Raw genomic sequence first — 23,337 nt, 5'->3', positions numbered from 1 at the left:
TGCTGCCTGCCCTTGCCTTTTGACTGAATACTGACCATGATCTGCTTAACCCTTTGGGGGTTATTTATTATAATCTGAATGTTAAAATTTCACTAGAACTACGATGCTACAAAAAGCCTGAATCCAAATATCTGCCATCTCAGACCTGTTGAGGACACGTATAAGTCAATAGGAGAGGCCCCTATCCCAATTTGAGGTTTTCGTGGTCTGTGCTGGGTTTAGCCTCAAAATCCAACTTTTTTTGGGTTTTGGTGTAAAACGATTCGGGAAAAGAGCCTCAAAAATTTTAGAAATTCTGAAAAAAGCCCCCAAAAATTTGAGCGATTCAGGTTTTATTTAATCATGTTTTTCCTAGATCCAATTAAATCAAGTTTTTGTGTTAATAAATAAGCTAAAATCGGCCATGGGAGTTTGGTCGTGGTTTTTTTTTTTTTTAATAAAATGTGAAATAAATTTGTTGTTTAGTAAATAACCCCCTTTGTGTACCGCATACTGCACGCCTGTCTATACTTCCTCCTTGAGCCGTTAGGCCTTGACACTTTCATAAAAAATCGTCCATCCTGATCTGCCACCTCAAGTCTGGATGATGCTATAATGCCATGGAAATAGTAACTTTTTTAAAACAATACTTGAAGGAACATCCATCCATTTCTTGATGCATTTTTTTTACATTCTGAACAGTGGGAAGAACTCAGTTACCCTTTGGGCACCACTGTGCCAAATATTTAATGCACATAATGGAAATGTACTGAATGGCATTCAGAAAATGTGGAAGTGTTTGTTGCCTATATAGGGGATACATTTTTTCACATTAATCTGTTTCTCCAAATAACAATTTTTTACCTTTTCTACCTGTTGTTTTAGGAGTTCTAATACATTAAAATTCATATTGTATTCAAAGAAGCCTATGGGTCTGCTATTCAGCCTGGGCGGCTAAAAATTTCCTAGAGAGCTGCATTTAGCCATCGGACCTCCAGATGAACAGTCCTGAGCTAAATAATCAACTCTTGTGCATCTGAGTTTAAGGCATTTGTTTAGTGTTTCATTCTCAGTGCAGAACCAAAACTAATCCCTGTAATCCTGACACTATACAGCTTTATCACACAGATGAGCAAAACTATTTGGTAAGCCTGAAAAACATTAATATTTCAGTGACTTTGCATCTTTATATATTCATCAATATCTGGAAAGAGAGTTTTGAGCATTAACAAATATGCTAAAAGACAATGCATAGATTTCATATATTGCTCACTGGGAATCAACAGCGACACAGACTCAGAATATTGCATAGGCCATAGATAATGTAACTATAATAGCTGTATTTGCTGTGATTTTAAGCATCTGGGCTGGCTTATGATTACAGGACTGAGATTTGATGAGATAAACATGGTTTATGGATTAAATACAACAGAGGTAATGTAATAAATGGCTCCAAGTAAGCTAGTGGTCTTATTACTTATAGTAACAGACTGGATAGTTTATTTTGGTACACCAGAGCTGTATTTTTTGTGATATGTGTTTGTGCTCCCACTCTACCAGTGATTGAAGGGGAGCATGTGCCTGATTTTTAACAGTAGAGTTGAAAATGCTGGGGTCACTGTATCTAAGTTGAAAATGCTGGGGTCCCTGTTTCATTGCTCAGGAGAAAGCATTAAGCGTTAACATGTGTTTTCAAAAATGGATGTAGTCTCTACAAAGATGGCTTTCAAAAGTGAATGTTGCTTATTGGTCCTGCTACTTCCATTCTCCGAATATAAAAGTAGGTGTGGTTAAGTTTGGTGCGCTTTAATAAAACAAAATTTGCAGGAAATTCGTCCAATTCAACGACTGCATCAGCATGATACAAAGAATGAATGAAGAACGGACCCCATTGCTATCCGTTTGCAAGATAGAGCAAGGACAGTGGCCTCTAACTTCCACCCAAATGTCACATGACGTGATTCCATGGCTACTCATATCTGCTACTGTGAATAATCACCCAGTTCTGCAAATGGAATAAACAGACATTGTTTTTAAATAGGCTAAATACATTAACAATGTTAGACTAACATTCGTTCATTTCCCTTGTAAAAATTAACGAGACACATTTTGTCATTTTCATGTCTGGGTACAAAAGGTGAAGGTCTTGTGCTAATATTCAGCTGCTTTCTTCTCTTTATTTCTAAATTAATCATGTTTTTTTCCCAGGACCTTAGCATTTTGCTGTTTTCAAGGTGACAAGGGAAGCTTTTCATTTGCATTGCCTGTCACACAGCTGAAGGCAAACGTGTATTTAACTTCCATTATTATATGACAGATGGGAAGTCAATATACATTTATTATATTAACAGGTGCAAACAGCGGGTTCGTTCTTACCCAAAAGACAAATAAAACCTTAATTTTTACTTATAAATCCAAACACCACCAGGCATTCATTTCAGCAACAGAATTCACTTTTATCTTCATTCAAGGTTTTTTGTCTGTGTGTGTAACTATCTCCGTTTACATTACATTTTTTTTGCACTTCTCATTGTAAGACACACTGGGAAATTTCCCGGCATCCTTAACCCACGACTCGCCTCTTCTGGGCTGACTGGGTGCAGTTGCGTCTGGTGCTGACGTCTCATTTTTCGAAGTTACACTGGTGCTCGCATCATGACGCTGAATGTCATGATATCATAATTTGGCCCGGAATTTTGTCACCAAATCCCCTTTAGAAAGCCAATTCTCCATTTTGACAGTGCCCAAGCTGGCTTCTGTTTACAGATCCTGCCGAATCGTTTCTACTATTCATTGCCTATTTCACGACTATGTCTTGCCTAATCCTTGCCGGTACCTCGTTTACGGACTTATACTATTTTACGCACTAACTTCTTGTAGGTTCCACAGCAGAATGCCCGGGGCCCCAAAAGGGTGTCGGTGAACACCGGAATCCACAGGGTTTCCCTGTGCATCTGAGTGTACCCACTGCTTCCATGGTTCCTAATAGACGAGTATGTTACACTCATATAACGAATTTGAAAAAAGTGTCCTAGTTAGCGTTGTGGAATTACCGGACATCAGTTGAGGTAAAAAAGGTAAAGTTTATTTGACACGAACTCCATGAATTCTGAACTCGCAAAGAGTCAGAACCATGAACAAAGGAATCACAGCGTTTTTAACTTGGAAACGTATGACATAACAACTTACCGATGTAAAATGGTGTTACCATTGTGAAAGTATAGAGATATCTCTTCACAGCACAGGAAAACAAAGAACTGCTCATATAACCAATCAGATCATTCTTCCTCATGGTCAAAGTATTAATAAACCAGCTAGCTTGAGAACAGAATCCATCCAAGTCAGGGGGACTCTCCAAACACAGCATTTTATTATTTTTCAAAAGAAAACCTTGTGATGATACTTTGCTTAGAACTGACCAGAAAAATATCTGATAAACTGGAAGACTGAGTTAGTCATGCACCCCTGCAACCAGTGATGGAAATCTTGCCCCAAAATACTGCCGTGAAGTTGCAGAACAAGTGCATCAGGACAATCAGGTAGGGCCCTAGGAGGTAAATGGGCCATACAAAGGGTTCTTATACAAGTTGCATATATTAATTTGGTGGAGCAACATACTTACTGGAGAAGAATAGTTCAGTTACTTGTGTCTTCTATATCTGAGACATGATTGTCCATCTTAAAGGTGAAAAAAAAACAGGAGATTTAATTTTGCTAAATATAAACAGGCGATTTAATTTTGCTAAATATTTAAGTAATACATGTATAATAATTATAGGGCACCTGTCACTTGCTCATTATGCAAATAATCCACATGGAAACCTGCAACCGGAGTTCCCTCTTAGTGGAAGGGCCACAGCACTCAACAGGGTCTTATCTGTTAGCCCATGGCTCCAGTGGGGGAAACTATTTTTAGGTGATATGTACCCTTTTTTTTAAAAAAAAAAATGCATTGAGAAATGTACACATTGTTACTTCAAAAAGCAAAGCAAGTGTGTTTTTTTTAAGGTTTATTGAGTTGAAGAACTTTTTACAGGCTTCCATTTGTGTCTGTCCCCCCTAGCATAGAATATACAAAGAGTATTGACTAGGGTTGCCACCTTGGTTCGGTTTTGACCCAAACAGTTCGGTTTTTGTAAGGTCTGTTCAGGTCTGAATTTTATGTTCGGGTTTCAGCCTTATGAATACATGAAAAACATTTAAATACTAAGATACTCACCTTAACATGGCTTAGTTACTATCAAGTGCAGTTCATTTCTCATTATTACAGACACAAAAAAGCAAATCAATCAAAAACCTAAACCTGAGGATGGAAAAGTCCGAATCTGAAAATCCGGCATCTCAGACCTGTCGAGGTTGCATATAAGTCAATGAGAGAAGTCCCAATGATTTTTTGATGTGCGCTGGTTTTTCGGCAATACCCCGAAGTTTTCGGGCAAAATTTTGAGTTTTTGGGAAAAAATATATTGTGATAAATTCGGACTTTGATAAATAACCCCCTAAGTCTTCATTATTTCTTATAGTTTTTGAATAATTTGCCTTCTTCCTCTATATGTTTTCGACTTCAAGGAATAAACACAATTGTAAGAGTTCTCTGGTCAAATGTAAGGATTCCCAGAATACATTACAAAAAGACAGGAAAATAGAAACCTACAGCACAGTAAATGGATAAATTACACATGATCACAGATGTAACCTATCCACGTATCTACAAGATTTGCCTAAACATTCACAAAAAACTTAGTCCAATTAGTAGTTTACTTTGCCTAGAGTTTTACCTAATTCTAATGCAAGGATAACAGAAACTTTTCTGCTGTATTAACGGCTCGTTTTGTATATTAGAATGGATACTATCTCCATTTATTGAGTACATTTTCCTGGAAGGTGCACATCTTGTTTTTACTGCAGAGCACGTTGATTCCCTCATAGATCTTTATTTGACATTAACAGCAGCAGTTAGAGTATTGCACTTTGCTGCTAAGTCACTTTCTAGCACTTGTGATATGTGGATGTGTTAATAAATAAGCTAATAAATGGTTTGCCCAGCGCTATTAGCTAACTAGAGTTTTATTTCCGCTGAAACCTGATTTCATGCGCTCACCGAACTGGTGCACAGCAGGGAGCTTACATTATTGCAATATCTCACCAGCTCATTGCTGCCATCTTCATCAAAGTCTTCCTCTAAACCATCAGTCATCTCTTCGCCGTCTGCATCATGTCCTCCCTCGATGTGCTCTTCAGTGGAGTTGTCAGCCGTTTCTGATTTACACTCTTCTTGAACTAAATCTGTATGATCTTCAGTTTGCTTTTTTTGAGCTCCTGTTCATAAAAAAAGAAAGTAAAATCAAACAGACAACATTTATTGGAGTAAGTACTGCTCTTTGCTTCTTCTCAATTAAAGGCAAAAAAAAAACAAAGTAAGAAAATAGCAAAGGTTAAAAATCAGCCCCCACCAATCAGGCAAATTCTAGAGGAATATTTTATATTTTAGGGCCCCATATATTATTATAGATTCCTTTGTTAGCTGTAAGATATAGGGGGTTACTTATTAAGTTCCGAATACCCGAAATCCGAAAAATTCTGATTTTTTTGGACCTTAAAAACAATCAGAATTTTTCCGGATGGTATGAAAACTCCAAATCTGAAAACCCGGCATCTCAAAGCTCTCAGGTCCTGTATTAGTCAATAGGGAAGGTCCCAGTGTCTGCGCTGCTGTCAGTATTGTTATCCGATGATTTTGGGGATTTTGGGCCAAAAAGTCCAAAAAGTCCAAAGGTCCGAAGTTTGCCCGAACCTATTTTTTTGAATAATAAATAAGATCCATTGAGTTGCTTGGATTTTTATCTTAGAAATACTGAGATAAATTTGGAGCTTGATAAATAACCCCCATAGAGTACTTGGGCACAACATTCAATTTGATGAATATATTTATTTCAGTCTTGACACTGTAACTATAAGTTGCCCTTCTCCACACTCCCTCTCATTCCATAAATTCCTTATTATGCTTTTCCTAAAAAAAATTATAATACTCAACAATACTGTGCTATGTACTTATAAATAAACTGTATTAAACTTAAATGTAAGTCAATGTAGTAGTAGAAAAATAAATTTATAGGATAACGCTAAGGCAGTGTCTGCTGGACTTTTGAGGATCAAGCCTCCTACAACCAACCTTTTAATAAGGCCCCCCTTAGCTCATAGTAAGGTTGCCACAGTTTGGGAACTACTGTCCTAGGATTATAGCAATTACTGTAGATACTCCATCAAGGTCATACCGTAGTTTTCTTACGTCTACACTGAAGATCAAGTGATATTGGCTAAGTTTGTTTAGATGCCCCTGAACGCTTTATACATCATAGGCATGGATAAGGATTTGTAAGCCCCAAATGTGTTGTGAGTTTGATCCTCTGCCCTTATTAAAAGCAGAAGCTAATAAAGACTATTATTTTAAATAATGATGCTGTCCATAGTTTGAGTAATATGTTGGGAGCTATTGGGAACGCTTGAGGACTTGCAGCTTCTCCAAAGAGAAACGTTGAGCTGGAGCAGCTGAATTGTATATCGCTAATCTTAATAGTTTCATAGTTTGTTTTTTTAGAATTGTAAGTATTTACCATTGCCCAAGGTGCAAATGTAAAGGCGCTAAGGGGTGTAAAATTGTACTCTTTAGGACCAAGTAGTAGTGCACCAATTTTAAGCAACTTTTCAATTCGTCTTCATTACAGGTATGGGATCCGTTATCCAGAAAACCCATTATCCAGAAAGCCCCAAAAGACTCCATTCATAATCAAATAATCCACATTATTAAAAACGTTTTCCATTTTCTATATAGTATATAAACAGTACTTGTAATAATTAAACAGTACTTGTACTTGATCCAAACTAAGATATAATTAATCCTTATTGGAAGCAAAACCAGCCTATTGGGTTTATATAATGTTTACATGATTTTCTAGTAGACTTAGGGGCAAATTCATCGAGGGTCGAATATCGAGGGTTAATTAACCTTCGATATTCGACTGGGAATTAAAATCCTTCGAATATCGAAGTCGAAGGATTTTAGCGCAAATAGTTCGATTGAACGATCGAAGGAATAATCCTTTGATTGAACGATTAAATCCTTCGATCGAACGATTAAATCCTTCGAATTGAATGATTCGAAGGATTTTAATCCAACGATAGAAGGATTCTCCTTCGACCAAAAAAATTTAGGAAAGCTTATGGGGACCTTCCCCATAGGCTAACATTGACTTCGGTAGCTTTTAGATGGCGAACTAGGGGGTCGAAGTTTTTTCTTAAAGAGACAGTACTTCGACTAACGAATGGTCGAATAGTCGAACGATTTTTAGTTTGAATCCTTCGATTCGAAGTCGAAGTCATAGTCAATGGTCGAAGTAGCCCATTCGATGGTCGAAGTAGCCCAAAAAACAATTCGAAATTCGAAGTTTTTTTACTTCGAATCCTTCACCCGAAGTTAGTGAATCGGCCCCTTAAGGTCCAAATGATAGAAATAATATTATCCGGAAAACCCCAAGTCCGGAGCATTCTGGATAACAGGTCCCATACCTGTATTTTTTTTTAAATTAATTGCCTTCTTCTTCTGACTCTTTACAGCTTTCAAATGGGGGTCATCTAAAAAACACATGCTCTGTAACACTATAAATTTGTTATTATTGCTAATTTGTATTACTCCTCTTTCTATTCAGGCCTCTTCTATTCATATTCCAATCTCTTATTCAAATCAATGCATGGTTGCTCGGGTGATTTGGACTCTAGGGACCAGATTGACAAATTACAAACTGAGAGCTGCTGAATAAAAGCTAAATAATTCAAAAAACAAAAATCATTTCTAAAAAATGAAGACCAACTGCAAATTGTCTCAGAATATCACTCTCTACATCATCCTAAAAGTTAACTCAAAAGTGAGCATCTGCTTTACTAATCTGGAGAAAGGCGCAGTGAGGCCTGTTATCACATCTTGCTATTGGCATTCAATAAAGTAATCTGTATCTCCTGCTGCTTCCTAGCTTGTATGTGATTGGTGTTGGGAACTACCTGTGCCATCTACCATCTCTGAATACAGTGTTGCTGAAGCAGGTAGCACCACATTCAGAGCAAGGCACAGGCTTTGACACAACTGAAACCTAATTTCTTTTAAATGAGATGTTCACCTTTGCATTAACTTTTAGTATGATGTAGAGAGCGATATTCTGAGACAATTTGCAATTGGTTTTCCTTTTTTATTATTTGTGTTTTTTTACATATTCAGCTATTTATTCAGCAGCTCTCCAGTTTGCTGTTTCAGCAATCTGGTTGCTAGGGTTCAAATTCCCCTAGCAACCATGCATTGATTTGAATAAGAGACTGGAATATGAATAGAAGAGGCCTGACTAGAAAGATGAGTAGCAATAACAATAAAGCCTTAGAGAGCATTAGTTTTTTAGATGGAGTCAGTGACCCCCATTTGAAAGCTAAAAGGACAAATAATTCAGATATAGTGATGGGCGAATTAGTCCTGTTTCGCTTCACCGCAAAAATTTGTGAATTTCCTGCAAAATTTGTGAAACACTAATCTGACGCCAGCATTAAAGTCAATGGGCGTCCAAATAATGTTGATGCGCAATCGACTTTTTTGCGCAGCAGTTTTGCAAATTTATTAGACGGTAGCAAAATTCGGAAATACGGCGCTAATTCGCGCCTGGCGAATTTATTTGCCCATCACTATGCAGAAACTATACAATAGAAAAAATGAAGGCCAGTTGAAAAGTTGCTTTGAATTAGCCATTCTATAACATACTAAAAGTTAACTTAAAGGAGAACCACCCCTGTTAGAAGTCACAATTCTAAAGCTTCATCATCATCATTTATAGAGTGCAAACATATTTTCTCACCACTTCACCCCCTGTTCCAGTGGAGCTTACAATCTAAGGTTCCTATCACGTTCACAATATATACCCGATTCACCACACATTTATGTTCAGTGTTAGTAAGTCTTATTGTGAAACCTAATAGAAATGATTACACTTATTCTGCTTATTACAGCAGTTATAAAGCAGAGAATTATAGGAGCGGCTAAATAGTGTTTCGGTAGCACCGATGAGCAAGTTATTATTGTTGAACCAGTCCTGCAGAAATATAATTAGTTTCCTTTTAATCGTTTGTTATGAGAAATGAATATGGTAATTTTCATCCCTGCATCAACATTAGCATTTTCATTTTTATTGCATTCTTAATATATATTGAGAGAGAAAATAAAATGGTTTTAATAACAACTGCAGTCTGGCACAGGGTAGATGCCTGTAATTCACTGCTACAATTGCCTGGAGAAGGTCCTCAGCTCTCCCTGTGCTTCAGGGAATCAGTAGGATCTTTCAGAGGGATATGGTGTCCCCCGTGTCTCTGTAGACAAAAGGGTTACTATAATTTTTTTAATTTTTACGTTTTTTTCCTTTATTCCATATTCTGCATAAACCAGACCCATCCTTGGTCTTCATTATAATTATATATTTGTAATTATTTGCCTGTTTCTTCTGATCCTTTCCAGCTTTCAAATGGGGGTCGCTGACCACATCTAAAAACAAATGCTCTATAAGGCTACACATGTATTGTTATTGCTACTTTTTATGACTCATCTTCCTGTCTTAATCATATACCAGTCTCTTATTTACATCAAGGCATGGCTGCTAGGGTAATTTGGACCCTAGCAACCAGATTGCTGAAATTGCAATCTGGAGAGCTGCTAAATAAAAAGCTAGGAACATAGGCACTCGGGTGCCTCTGGGAATCAAAAAAGCACCCATAAAATAAATACTCCTACAGCCTACTATACAGAGGCATAGCTAGATGTTACTGGGCCCCACAGCAAATTAATTTTAGGGCCCCCAACGTAACCAGAGATTGTCCTTTTTTTTTTACCAATATATTCATTATTTGGGCCTCATGGGGCCCCCTATACCAGCCGCAGGGTCTGCTTCCTCTGTAGTTACACCCCTGATACTATATGTCTCTTTGTACACCTATAAGATTTGGTGGCATTCACCCATCTAACCACCGAGGAGAGGCTCCCCTGAACAATTTTCCACTATTGATGGGCGAATTTATTCGCCAGGCGCGAATTCCTGCAAAAAAACGCCGATGTCCGTTTTTTTGGACACCAGTGCATTTTCGCCAGCGGTCCAAAAAGCGGACGCCGAAGTCAAAAACGAGACGCCGGCGCTATTTCGCAAATTTTTCGTTGTTTCGCTAATTTTGCTAATTTTTGTCGAAGCTAAAAGTCCCAAATTCGACCATCACTATTTTCCACTATCACTTTCTTTAAAGGATCACTATATGCTAAAACTATCTGCAGCATTATACTCAGTACAGTGCTAGGGAAGGTCTCGTGGCTGGCACTGAATCTGCAATAATAATATATCAGCACATTAATATTAAGAGAATTAGGAAACAAATGTAGACACTAATGTGTAGCAGACTGTTTGGGTGAGTGTTTTTGATAAGTAACATAGTAAGTTAGGTTGAAAAAAGACACACATCCATCAAGTTCACCCTTTTTACTTTTTTTAACCTGTCTAACTTCCAGTTGATCCAGAGGAAGACAAAAAAAAAACATCTGAAGCCTCTCCAATTTGCCTCAGAGGGGGAAAAAATTCCTTCCTGACTCCAAAATGGCAATCGGCCCAGACCCTGGATCAACTTGTACCCTGCATTGTTTCTCAAATTCTATTTCTTAATCTTAGGAAACTTTTCCAGGCCATGTGTAAAGATCTTGCTCTTGCACTACATGCTCTATCCAGAACGTATAAATAAAAAATCATAACAAAAAAAAAAAGATGGCCTGATTCTTAAAATGTGAATTTGTTTTCTAAATTAGAATGCAAAGTTAATGATCAATAAAGAAAATAAATATGCGACAGGGAAGACAGGCCGTGATTATAAGATCCTAAACCTTTCCAACATTCCTGTGAATTTTTGCATATTTTGCGACATGAAATGCTCACTCCTCCATGTCTGTGGCTGGTATAAATAATTCAGCTCTGCTGGCGGCACCTCTATACAGGGGAAGAAAGAGGCCTTTCAAACCTCATCTTTGAATGCTCCAGAAAGCTTCAGAGAATTGCCTTGCAACACAGACAGCGTATTTCCTGCTGAGAAACCGTTCAGCGTAGAAATGTTAATATAAGCATCTGTGGAAAATGCTTGGCTTTGAAGTAATTAGGATTTCGCTCTCAAACTTGGCCAGTGTTTACAAAGTCTAACTTGGAGGTCTCCGGGGATCTGGTTGACTGGCAAAACTTCTTAACAGAACTTGTAGGTTGTAATTAGCATAGCTGCTCTGAACATCTCAGGAATTAGTAGTGTGAGGAACCTGCAGTCGATGTAGTTAATGATACATATTACAGAACAGGTATGGGATCCATTATCCGGAAACATGCTATCCAGAAAACTCCATATTACGGCAATTACCCCTCTATTTGTGACCACTATCCAACCTCTTGGTGGAGTAAGTCTTAAAATCACTATCCCCAACCTCAGACAAAGCTATCCACTTATTTTTTGCTATTTGGAACTGGAGCTGGAGCAAAAAACTTTTAATCAATTACATAGTTGCCTACCTCCCCTGAGCAGGTTGTTCCAAAAAAAATATTAATCTTTGCACCTAAAACCTGCAAAGCTTTTTATTTTATTGTTGGGGGGAAAAAAACATGCTCGGCAGTTGCCTAAGTATTCAATGGAAGGAACCACGAGAGATTATATTAACTTTTGCCTGGTTTTAGCACCCAAAGGCTCAACCATTATTAAATTGGGCCCTGAATATATGGAGATCCAAGTTACAGAAATACCCATTATCCAGAAAACCCCAGGTCATAAGTATCCTGAATATCAGGTCCCATACCTGTATCATAGAACAACATTTGATGCACGGCTGAATTACACTGCTAACATCATAGTAAGTAAAACCTAAGCCAAACAATATGCTTCTGTCTCTGATCATAAATATCCTGGAGTTTTCCTATTGCGTGAGTTCAAATGTCATTCTGCCAACACGTTTGTAATGAAGATCTACTATGTACTTTGATATTATACGCATTTACAGTTTTGGTTTGAATGTGAAATCAGGCCCATAAATCAGCTTTGATTGAAGTCTCGGAAAGGACAGGAATAAAAGAAATTTGTGATTTAAATGTCTCTGGCGCCGGAGCTGGATTCACTGGAGCGTGCTGATTTGTATGCCAACATGCGTGCCAGTTTGTATATTCCATTCCACTACCGCTATGATTCATGTAGCAAATGTGCAAAATGATGTGTAATATATAACAAAATGTATAAAATGATTCTGCACCTCTGGGAATTATGTCCGGAATTAGGCTGCACTTTCAACTACAAACAAAGTTGTTTCAAGATATCATTTTTCATGGAGCACTAATGACACCTTTTACTACACTTGATTTTCACTCGACTCTTAATATATTTTGCAATCTATGAAGCTACACGGCATGCTAACCAACCAACAGCCAAACCCCAACGCACCAATTTGTAAGTGAGCCCCAGAGCTACCATTTACCAAGAGCTGCATGACTGGGATTTACACTTTGTGCACAATATCATACAATACAATACACCTTGACTTTTTTATTCTCCCAATCCATTCTTTAATGGAAAGACGTGAAGGTATTTTTTCCTTCAGTTTAATTCTCCTTTCGTAGTGATCCCCAACCAGTGGCAAATGAGTAACATGTTGCTCTCCGACCCCTTGGCTTTTGCTCCCCGACCCCTTGGATGTTGCTCCCAGTGGCCTAAAAAAATAAAACATTTTAAATTCCTGGCTTGGAGGCAAGTTTCAGTTGCATAAAAAACAGTCCACATAGGGGCTATCACATAGCCAATCACAGCCCTTATTTGGCACCCCAGGAACATTTTTCATGTTTGTGACTCTTTTTACATTTGAATGTGGCTCATGGGTGAAAAAAATATTGGTGACCCTGCCCTATCGTGAATGAAGGTATTGCTGGCTCAGCTTTTAGTTTTGTTTTACCTAAGCAGCCACTGTTTCACTGGAAGGCTGACAAAAGGATCCTATTTTACATTTCTCAAGGGAAAGATAAAAAGAACATAAAATGTAAAATCTGAGAAGAACCTAATGCAGCGTATGTGCACCGAACTGTGCATTGGACTGGATAATCATTAAAAAGGAGGTACGTAACGTTCTACTGTAGTTTTAAGCTTTTCCCTTACAAGAAGCCAGAAGGTGGCACAACTGAGAAGTCCACTAAGATGACATAACATCATCTGCAACATGGCCAGACAAATAAGGATATCATAGAAGTTTTATAGCAGAAACAATAAGAATGGAGAAGAATGGAGAAGAATGGAGAAGAATGGAGAAGGAGTCAGACATCAGGCGTAGCTTGTTTAGCTTGTTTAATCCAAAACTTTCCTATATTATATGGTGGTAATGGACATATGTAGGGTAAGTATTAGGTGTCCACTGACCTAGGGTCATGGTGGCATCAACAACAGCATGATAAAGAGTCAAGGACACAGGATAGTGCCCTGAAAAGTTGAACGACAGGGAAGTAAATTGGAAGCACTGTAATACCATCAATGCCAGTACAGTTCAAACTACGTGTCAATAAACTGATAGTCCATGAATGTACATTTTTCCTTTCAGAAGAAGGCAACCCAGCAACTTGGTTTTAAAAGCACTAGAATACCTCCTTCCACTCCAATGAAATGTCTGCTACTAGATAATATATTTCAGCCAATAATGTTGTCCTTGCCGCACTGAAATTTGAACTTTTTCCAGCTGTGGCTGACAAGGACATTTATGAATAATGAATAATACCACCACAGGAGGTACCAATGGGGTCCTTGAACTCATGATGTGCAAACATGTCAATTCCCTCCCTCTCCTTGTGCTATGACATTGTATTATGACATTGTACTGTGCAGGACCACTTGGTCATTCTCTCTAAAAGAAGTGAATCCACCAGAACGCAGAGTGGAAATGGTGGAGCTTAGCCGGCAGCACGTCTCATCATGATCGCTGCTCTCGCGAGACACCTGTTACTTCGCTTCGGATTCAGCAAGACCTCATATCATTCGCTTCTGAACGCTGATCAATAGACACAAGTCGTGCTATTATCTAATCCGGCTTTAATATCAAAGGTATATCGGTGGATAAAAACTAACACGTTTCGTGCCTGCTAACCTAGGAACGCGTTAGCTTTTACCTTACTGATGTACCTTTGATATTAAATAAAGCGGATTTAGATAATAGCATGACTCGTGTCTCTTGATCAGTGCTCAGAAGCAATTGATATGAGATCTCTCTAAAAGCAGTGCCTTTATTCCCAGTACAGGTAAGATCACTAAAATTCAATAGGCCCTGCAACTTAAAGTTATATGACCTGTGGTCTTGTTTTATATGGTCATGGAACACTCCACTGACTACTAATATCCTTAATAATTACAATAGGAGAAACACTGCCCTGTACAGGTATGGGATCTGTTATTTGAAAACCCATTATCCAGAAAGCTCTGAATTAAGGGAAGGCCATCTCCCATAGTCTCCATCAATCAAATAATTAACATTTTTTAAAAGGATTTCCTTTTTCTCTGTATTAATAATCCAGTATCTTGTACTTTTTCCCAACTAAGATTCGTTAATCCTTATTTGAGGCAAAACAATCCTATTAGGTTAATTTCATGTTTAAATGATTTTTAGCAGACTTAAGGTATAAAGATCCAAATTACAGAAAGGTATTTTAACCCCAGGTCCCATACTGTAGATACATATGAGATAATTGTCACAAATAGGGAACAGTTTGTCTTTTCTCACCTGCATCAACTATTTCTTCTTCCCCTGTCAGGGATATTCGTTTTTCTTAAAGTCTGCAAGCCTCAATTCTCTTAAGTCACGTTAAGCTCTCTTTCTCCATATTTTTTTGTTACTGCTTCTGTATGTATAACTATTTAGCATTTTGTATTTACGGGGATTACCAACACAGCACATAGAGAACTGTAGATAAATACAGAAATGACTCTTGCAATATCAGATACACAAGATAATTCAAGATATAAAACTAAAGAATATAATTGTCATCAATATATAGAGATGTCGCGAACTGTTCGCCGGCGAACTTGTTCGCGCGAACATCGGGTGTTCGCGCTTGCCGGAAGTTCGCGAACGTCGCGCGACGTTCGCCATTTTGGGTTCGCCATTGTTGGCGCTTTTTTTTGCCCTCTCACCCCAGACCAGCAGGTACATGGCAGCCAATCAGGAAGCTCTCCCCTGGACCACTCCCCTTCCCTATAAAAACCGAAGCCCTGCAGCGTTTTTTCACTCTGCCTGTGTGTGCTGAAGAGATAGTGTAGGGAGAGAGCTGCTGCCTGTTAGTGATTTCAGGGACAGTTGAAAGTTTGCTGGCTAGTAATCGTTTTGATACTGCTCTGTTATTGGAGGGACAGAAGTCTGCAGGGGTTTGAGGGACATTTAAGCTTAGGTAGCTTTGCTGGCTAGTAATCTACCTTCTACTGCAGTGCTCTGTATGTAGCTGCAGTGGGCAGCTGTCCTGCTTCTGATCTCATCTGCTGACTGCTGCAATAACAGTAGTCCTTGTAAGGACTGCTTTTATTTATTTTTTGTTGTTTTACTACTACTACTACTACTACTACTATAAGAGCCCAGTGCTATTAGTCTAGCAGTGTTGGGGAGTGGGAATGGTGTGCTAATCTGCTGCTCCTAGTAGTTCAGCAGCACCAACTTTAATTTTTTTTTTTTAATATTCATTTTTTTTTTATTTTACTTTTTTTTATTTTACTACCGCTGTAGTAGTGTATAAGTTGACCTTTTAGGCATTATTTGCCCTGTAGGCATTATTTGCACACTGTTTTCTTCAACCCGCCATCTAGCTGTGTGACCTTGTTCACATTCTGTCTAAATATACATAATATTACCGTCTCCAGAAAAAACACCGGAGTCACTTTTTTCAAGCAGCCATAATATATTTTACGTAATCCGTATCCACCGCTGTAGTAGTGTATACGTTGACCTTGTAGGCATTATTTGCACACTGTTTTCTTCAACCCGCCATCTAGCTGTGTGACCTTGTTCACATTCTGTCTAAATATCCATAATATTACCGTCTCCAGAAAAAACACCGGAGTGACTTTTTTCAAGCAGCCATAATATATTTTACGTAATCCGTATCCACCGCTGTAGTAGTGTATACGTTGACCTTGTAGGCATTATTTGCACACTGTTTTCTTCAACCCGCCATCTAGCTGTGTGAGCTTGTTCACATTTTGTCTAAATATTGATAATATTATCGTCTCTAGAAAAACCACTTGAGTTACTTTTTTTCAAGCAGCATTCATATATTTTACGTAATCCGTATCCACCGCTGTAGTAGTGTATACGTTGACCTTGTAGGCATTATTTGCACAGTGTTTTCTTCAACCCGCCATCTAGCTGTGTGACCTTGTTCACATTCTGTCTAAATATCCATAATATTACCGTCTCCAGAAAAAACACCGGAGTGACTTTTTTCAAGCAGCCATAATATATTTTACGTAATCCGTATCCACCGCTGTAGTAGTGTATACGTTGACCTTGTAGGCATTATTTGCACACTGTTTTCTTCAACCCGCCATCTAGCTGTGTGACCTTGTTCACATTCTGTCTAAATATCCATAATATTACCGTCTCCAGAAAAAACACCGGAGTGACTTTTTTCAAGCAGCCATAATATATTTTACGTAATCCGTATCCACCGCTGTAGTAGTGTATACGTTGACCTTGTAGGCATTATTTGCACACTGTTTTCTTCAACCCGCCATCTAGCTGTGTGACCTTGTTCACATTTTGTCTAAATATTGATAATATTATCGTCTCTAGAAAAACCACTTGAGTTACTTTTTTTCAAGCAGCATTCATATATTTTACGTAATCCGTATCCACCGCTGTAGTAGTGTATACGTTGACCTTGTAGGCATTATTTGCACACTGTTTTCTTCAACCCGCCATCTAGCTGTGTGACCTTGTTCACATTCTGTCTAAATATCCATAATATTACCGTCTCCAGAAAAAACACCGGAGTGACTTTTTTCAAGCAGCCATAATATATTTTACGTAATCCGTATCCACCGCTGTAGTAGTGTATACGTTGACCTTGTAGGCATTATTTGCACACTGTTTTCTTCAACCCGCCATCTAGCTGTGTGACCTTGTTCACATTCTGTCTAAATATCCATAATATTACCGTCTCCAGAAAAAACACCGGAGTGACTTTTTTCAAGCAGCCATAATATATTTTACGTAATCCGTATCCACCGCTGTAGTAGTGTATACGTTGACCTTGTAGGCATTATTTGCACACTGTTTTCTTCAACCCGCCATCTAGCTGTGTGACCTTGTTCACATTTTGTCTAAATATTGATAATATTATCGTCTCTAGAAAAACCACTTGAGTTACTTTTTTTCAAGCAGCATTCATATATTTTACGTAATCCGTATCCACCGCTGTAGTAGTGTATACGTTGACCTTGTAGGCATTATTTGCACACTGTTTTCTTCAACCCGCCATCTAGCTGTGTGACCTTGTTCACATTCTGTCTAAATATCCATAATATTACCGTCTCCAGAAAAAACACCGGAGTGACTTTTTTCAAGCAGCCATAATATATTTTACGTAATCCGTATCCACCGCTGTAGTAGTGTATACGTTGACCTTGTAGGCATTATTTGCACACTGTTTTCTTCAACCCGCCATCTAGCTGTGTGAGCTTGTTCACATTTTGTCTAAATATTGATAATATTATCGTCTCTAGAAAAACCACTTGAGTTACTTTTTTTCAAGCAGCATTCATATATTTTACGTAATCCGTATCCACCGCTGTATAGTGTATACGTTGACCTTGTAGGCATTATTTGCACACTGTTTTCTTCAACCCGCCATCTAGCTGTGTGTATTATCGTTTCCAGAAAAACCAACTGAGTTTTTGTTGTTGTTGTTGTTTTTTTAAAAATAATGCCAGGCAAAGGCAGGCCGCCACGCAGAGGCCGTGCTAGGGGCCGTGCTGCTATGCAATCCTGTGGCCCTAGCAAATTGCCCAGTTTTAAAAAGCCAATGACCCTGAACTCCCAAAATGCTGAAGAGGTAGTTGACTGGCTTACACAGCACACCCCATCCTCTACCGTCTAACTTTACCACAACATCCTCCTCATCCTCCACTGCTATGGCCACCCCACGTAACACTTCCTCCACCACCGGTGCCCCTTCTTCACTGGGGTCAGAGGAGTTATTTTCCCATGAGTTTCTTGAACTGAGTAATGCGCAACCATTATTGCCAGAAGAAGATGAAGGAGATGAGGACCTTACACCAGATTTAATTCTGGCAGAGAACACGACAGAGATGGACATAATGAGTGATGAGGAGGAGGTCCCCGCTGCTGCTTCCTTCTGTGATGTGTCAGAAGAAATTGATGCATCTGAGGAGAATGATGATGAGGAGATTGATGTTTTGTGGGTGCCTAGTAGAAGAGAGCAAGAGGAGGGTAGTTCAGATGGAGAGACGGAGAGTCAGAGAGGCAGTAGGAGAATAAGACTTAGAAGAAGCAGGGAGGACAGCCCGCAGGGATCAGTAGGGCAACAACATGTATCGGCACCTGTGTTCAGCCGGCCAACGCACCCGCCATTGCCGCCAATGCCGCCAACTTCTACTGTTACCGCCAGATCGCACACTTCCAAAAAGTCAGCAGTGTGGGATTTTTTTAATGTGTGTGCCTCTGACAAAAGCATTGTAATTTGCAATGAGTGCAGTCAGAAACTGAGCCTTGGTAAGCCCAACAGCCACATAGGTACAACTTCTATGCGAAGGCACATGAGCGGCAAGCACAAAGCACTTTGGGAGCAACACCTCAAAGGCAACAGGCAAACTAAAAGCCACACTCCTTCTGGTCCAGCATCTTACTGCTCTACCTCTGCTCTCCTTGACCCGTCTGAACCACCCTCCACTCCGCCTTCCACCTTGACCACCTGTTCCCATTCCCAGTCATCTGCCACCAGCCAAGTTTCTGTGAAGGCCATGTTTGAGCGTAAGAAGCCAATGTCTGACTGTCACCCCCTTGCCCGGCGTCTGACAGCTGGCTTGTCTGCACTCTTAGCCCGCCAGCTTTTACCATACCAGCTGGTGGACTCTGAGGCCTTCCGCAAATTTGTAGCAATTGGGACACCGCAGTGGAAGGTACCCAGCCGCAATTTTTTTTCTAAAAAGGGAATACCACACCTGTACCAACATGTGCAGAGCCAAGTTACCGCATCTCTGTCACTTAGTGTTGGGCCAAAGGTCCATATGACTACTGACGCATGGTCCTCCAAGCATGGTCAGGGCAGGTATGTCACCTACACTGCCCACTGGGTGAACTTGGTAATGGCTGGGAAGCAGGGAATGGGTAGCTCAACAACAACATTGGAGTTGGTGTCACCGCCACGGATTGCACGCGGTTCTGCCACCACCTCTACTCCTCCATCGCTCTCTACCTCGTCTTCTTCTTCTTCTTACTCTGCTGCTGGGTCCTCCTTCTCCTCCTCCACACCTGTGCACCCCCAGCTCCCCCTAGGCTATTCGACGTGCCAGGTACGCCGTTGTCACGCTGTCTTGGGGATGACGTGCCTGGAAAGCAAAAACCATACCGGATCTGTACTCCTGTCATCTCTGCAGTCACAGGCCGATCGGTGGCTGACCCCACACCAACTGCAGATCGGAAAAGTGGTGTGTGACAATGGAAGCAATCTGTTGGCAGCGTTGAGACTAGGCAATTTAACACATGTGCCCTGCATGGCACATGTGTTAAATTTAATAGTCCAACGTTTTGTCTCCAAGTACCCAGGATTCCAGGACGTTCTCACCCAGTCCAGAAAGGTGTCGGCCCATTTCAGACGTTCCTACACAGCCATGGCACGCCTTGCTGACATTCAGCAGCGCTACAACATGCCAGTCAGGCGTTTGATTTCTGACAGCCAGACTCGCTGGAATTCAACGCTCCTTATGTTGGAACGTCTGCTGCAACAACAAAGGGCCGTCAACGAGTACCTTTTTGAACTGGGTGGTAGGACTGGATCTGCACAGCTGGGGATTTTTTTCCCCCGTTACTGGGTGCTTATGCGCGATGCCTGCAGGCTCATGCGACCTTTTGAAGAGGTGACAAATATGGTCAGTCGCACCGAAGGCACCATCAGCGACCTAATACCCTTCGCTTTATTCCTGGAGCGTGCCGTGCGACGAGTGACAGATGAGGCTGTAGACCAGCGTGACGAGGAGCTGGAAGCGCACGATTTCTGGTCGGAATCACCAGAACGAACCCAGGCACCTGCTGCAACGCAGGGAGAGGTGCCAGAAGTGGAGTCAGAGGAGGAAGGTGGCTTTGTGGAGGAGGAGGACCAACAGGAGCAGGCTTCCCAGGGGGCTAGTGGTGACCTTTTGGGGACCCCTGGTCTTGTACGTGGCTGGGGGGAGGAGACCGTGGATGATGCAGTCCTTGATAATGAGGAAGCGGAGATGGATAGCTCTGCATCCAACCTTGTGAGAATGGGGTCTTTCATGCTGTCATGCCTGTTGAAGGACCCCCGTATCAAGAGGCTTAAGGAGAAGGACCTGTACTGGGTCGCAACGCTACTAGACCCTCGGTACAAGCATAAAGTGTCAGAAATGTTACCAACATACCACAAGTCCGAAAAGATGCGGCATTTACAAACCAGCCTGCAAAACATGTTGTACAATGCTTTTAAGGGTGATGTCACTTCAGGAACTCATCAACATTCCAGGGGCAGAGGTGCCAGTAATCCTGCCACGAGCACACCTGCAAGGACAAAGCCCTTTGGCCAGTCTGTAACGTCAGACATGCAAATGTTTTTCTGTCCAAGGCAGCGCCACAACCCTTCTGGATCCACCCTCAAAGAACGCCTCGACCGGCAGGTAGCGGACTACCTGGCATTAACTGCAGATATCGACACTCTGAGGAGCGATGAACCCCTGGACTACTGGGTGCGCAGGCTTGATCTGTGGCCAGAGCTGTCACAATTTGCCATGAACCTCTTGTCTTGCCCAGCCTCAAGTGTGCTCTCAGAAAGGACCTTCAGTGCAGCAGGAGGGATTGTAACTGAGAAGAGAACTCGCCTAGGTCACAAAAGTGTCGATTACCTGACCTTTATTAAAATGAATGAGGGGTGGATCTCGGAGGGTTACTGCACGCCGGAAGACTTGTTCTGACTTCTATGCAGCTGTCCTTCTCTTCAAGCCTCATGACTCCACACACAGCTGTCCTTTAGCGTCCTCCTCCTCCCTCCGCCACCATTACAAACTAGGGTGCAAACCCTACTGGTTTAATTTTTTCTGGCCTCTGTGCTTCAGTGGCTGCAACCAAAAAACTGGGCAAACAATGTCTACAAGGTCAACGTATGGCAAAAAATGACTATTTTCAGCATTTATATGGCATATTTTTTCTGGCAACTGTGCTTCAGTGGCTGCGTCCAAAAAAATGCATATTTTCTGCATTTATATGGCATAATTTTTCTGGCCTCTGTGCTTCAGTGGCTGCAACCAAAAAATGCATATTTTCAGCATTTATATGGCATAATTTTTCTGGCCTCTGTGCTTCAGTGGCTGCAACCAAAAAAATGCATATTTTCAGCATTTATATGGCATAATTTTTCTGGCCTCTGTGCTTCAGTGGCTGCAACCAAAAAAATGCATATTTTCAGCATTTATATGGCATAATTTTTCTGGCAACTGTGCTTCAGTGGCTGCGACCAAAAAAATGACTATTTTCAGCATTTATATGGCATATTTTTTCTGGCCTCTGTGCTTCAGTGGCTGCGGCCAAAAAAACTGGGCAAACAATGCCTACAAGGTCAACGACGTTGACCTTGTAGGCATTGTTTGCCCAGTTTTTTGGCCGCAGCCACTGAAGCACAGAGGCCAGAAAAAATATGCCATATAAATGCTGAAAATAGTCATTTTTTGCCATACGTTGACTCAACGTATATGGCAAAAAATGACTATTTTCAGCATTTATATGGCATATTTTTTCTGGCAACTGTGCTTCAGTGGCTGCGACCAAAAAAACTGGGCAAACAATGCCTACAAGGTCAACGTATGGCAAAAAATGACTATTTTCAGCATTTATATGGCATATTTTTTCTGGCAACTGTGCTTCAGTGGCTGCAACCAAAAAAACTGGGCAAACAATGTCTACAAGGTCAACGTATGGCGAAAAATTACTATTTTCAGCATTTATATGGCATATTTTTTCTGGCAACTGTGCTTCAGTGGCTGCGTCCAAAAAAACTGGGCAAACAATGCCTACAAGGTCAACGTATGGCAGTTGTTTAAAGAGAACAGTAGATTACTAGCCAGCAAAGCTACCTAAGCTAAAATGTCCCTCAAATCCCTGCAGACTTCTGTCCCTCCAATACAGAGCAGTATCAAGCAGATTACTAGCCAGCAAACTTACTATCATCTGTCCCTGAAATCACTAACAGCTCTCCCCCTACACTATCTCTTCCAAGCACACACAGGCAGATTTTTCAGATACATTTTTGCCCTTGATCCCCCTCTGGCATGCCACTGTCCAGGTCGTTGCACCCTTTAAACAACTTTAAAATCATTTTTCTGGCCAGAAATGTCTTTTCTAGATGTTAAAGTTCGCCTTCCCATTGAAGTCTATGGGGTTCGCGAACCGTTCGCGAACCGCTCGCGTTTTTGCGCAAGTTCGCGAATATGTTCGCGAACTTTTTTTCCGACGTTCGCTACATCCCTATCAATATATCTCTACAGCCAACCTGCAGCACTCCAGCTATTGCAAAAGTACAGTTTCAGTTTTACAACTGATCTAAAATAACAAATAAAAAAAACAAACAAATACAAAAAGTATTGTAGAAGTGATACCTATATTGGCTAACAATAAAAATACATTGTAAGCTTTCGGAGCACCGAGGCCCCTTCGTCAGGCAAAATACAAATGAAAGCTAGAAAGGCACAGCATATATTCTGTTAGATCAGTGAAAGGTATTCATGGGCAATACATTAGGAAGTTACAGATAGATAGAGATCAAATGTAGAGATAATACAATGAATTAGGGTGGGTTGTAAATAGTCCAGGAGTCTGGATTCAGTCAGGTCACATAGTGTGACATGATACCTGACCCTAAATTATGGCCCTGTCTTAATGTGTAAATAACTCCATACATTTGAATCCATAAATCTTCCTTTCCCGTTCAGTTTATTTTTGCTCCTGGCTAACACGTTTTTGTATTGTGCACAACTGACCTACAAAGACCAATAGTGATGGGCGAATTT

The 23,337-nt window shown here is 40.4% G+C and overlaps 1 protein-coding gene across 5 annotated transcripts in view; it reads right to left on the bottom strand.

Annotated features, from left to right (window-relative positions):
* The window catches only part of ralyl.L (RALY RNA binding protein like L homeolog), a 387,429-nt gene that overhangs the window by 4,079 nt on the left and 360,013 nt on the right, over positions 1 to 23,337 (bottom strand). For all 5 annotated transcript variants that reach the window (XM_041566531.1, XM_018268099.2, XM_041566532.1 and 2 more), the window contains 2 exons: positions 5,126 to 5,298; positions 3,602 to 3,657 (listed from right to left, as the gene is read on the bottom strand). In XM_041566531.1, the coding sequence (XP_041422465.1) occupies positions 3,616 to 3,657; positions 5,126 to 5,298 (215 nt within the window). In that variant the 3' untranslated portion in view covers positions 3,602 to 3,615. The remainder of the gene's footprint in view (positions 1 to 3,601; positions 3,658 to 5,125; positions 5,299 to 23,337) is intronic.

This window comes from Xenopus laevis, chromosome 6L, assembly GCF_017654675.1.
Source record: "Xenopus laevis strain J_2021 chromosome 6L, Xenopus_laevis_v10.1, whole genome shotgun sequence".
In the NCBI taxonomy this organism is placed as follows: domain Eukaryota; kingdom Metazoa; phylum Chordata; class Amphibia; order Anura; family Pipidae; genus Xenopus; species Xenopus laevis.
Note: the sequence above shows the minus strand (reverse complement) of the source record. Positions and strands in the feature narration are given on the sequence as shown.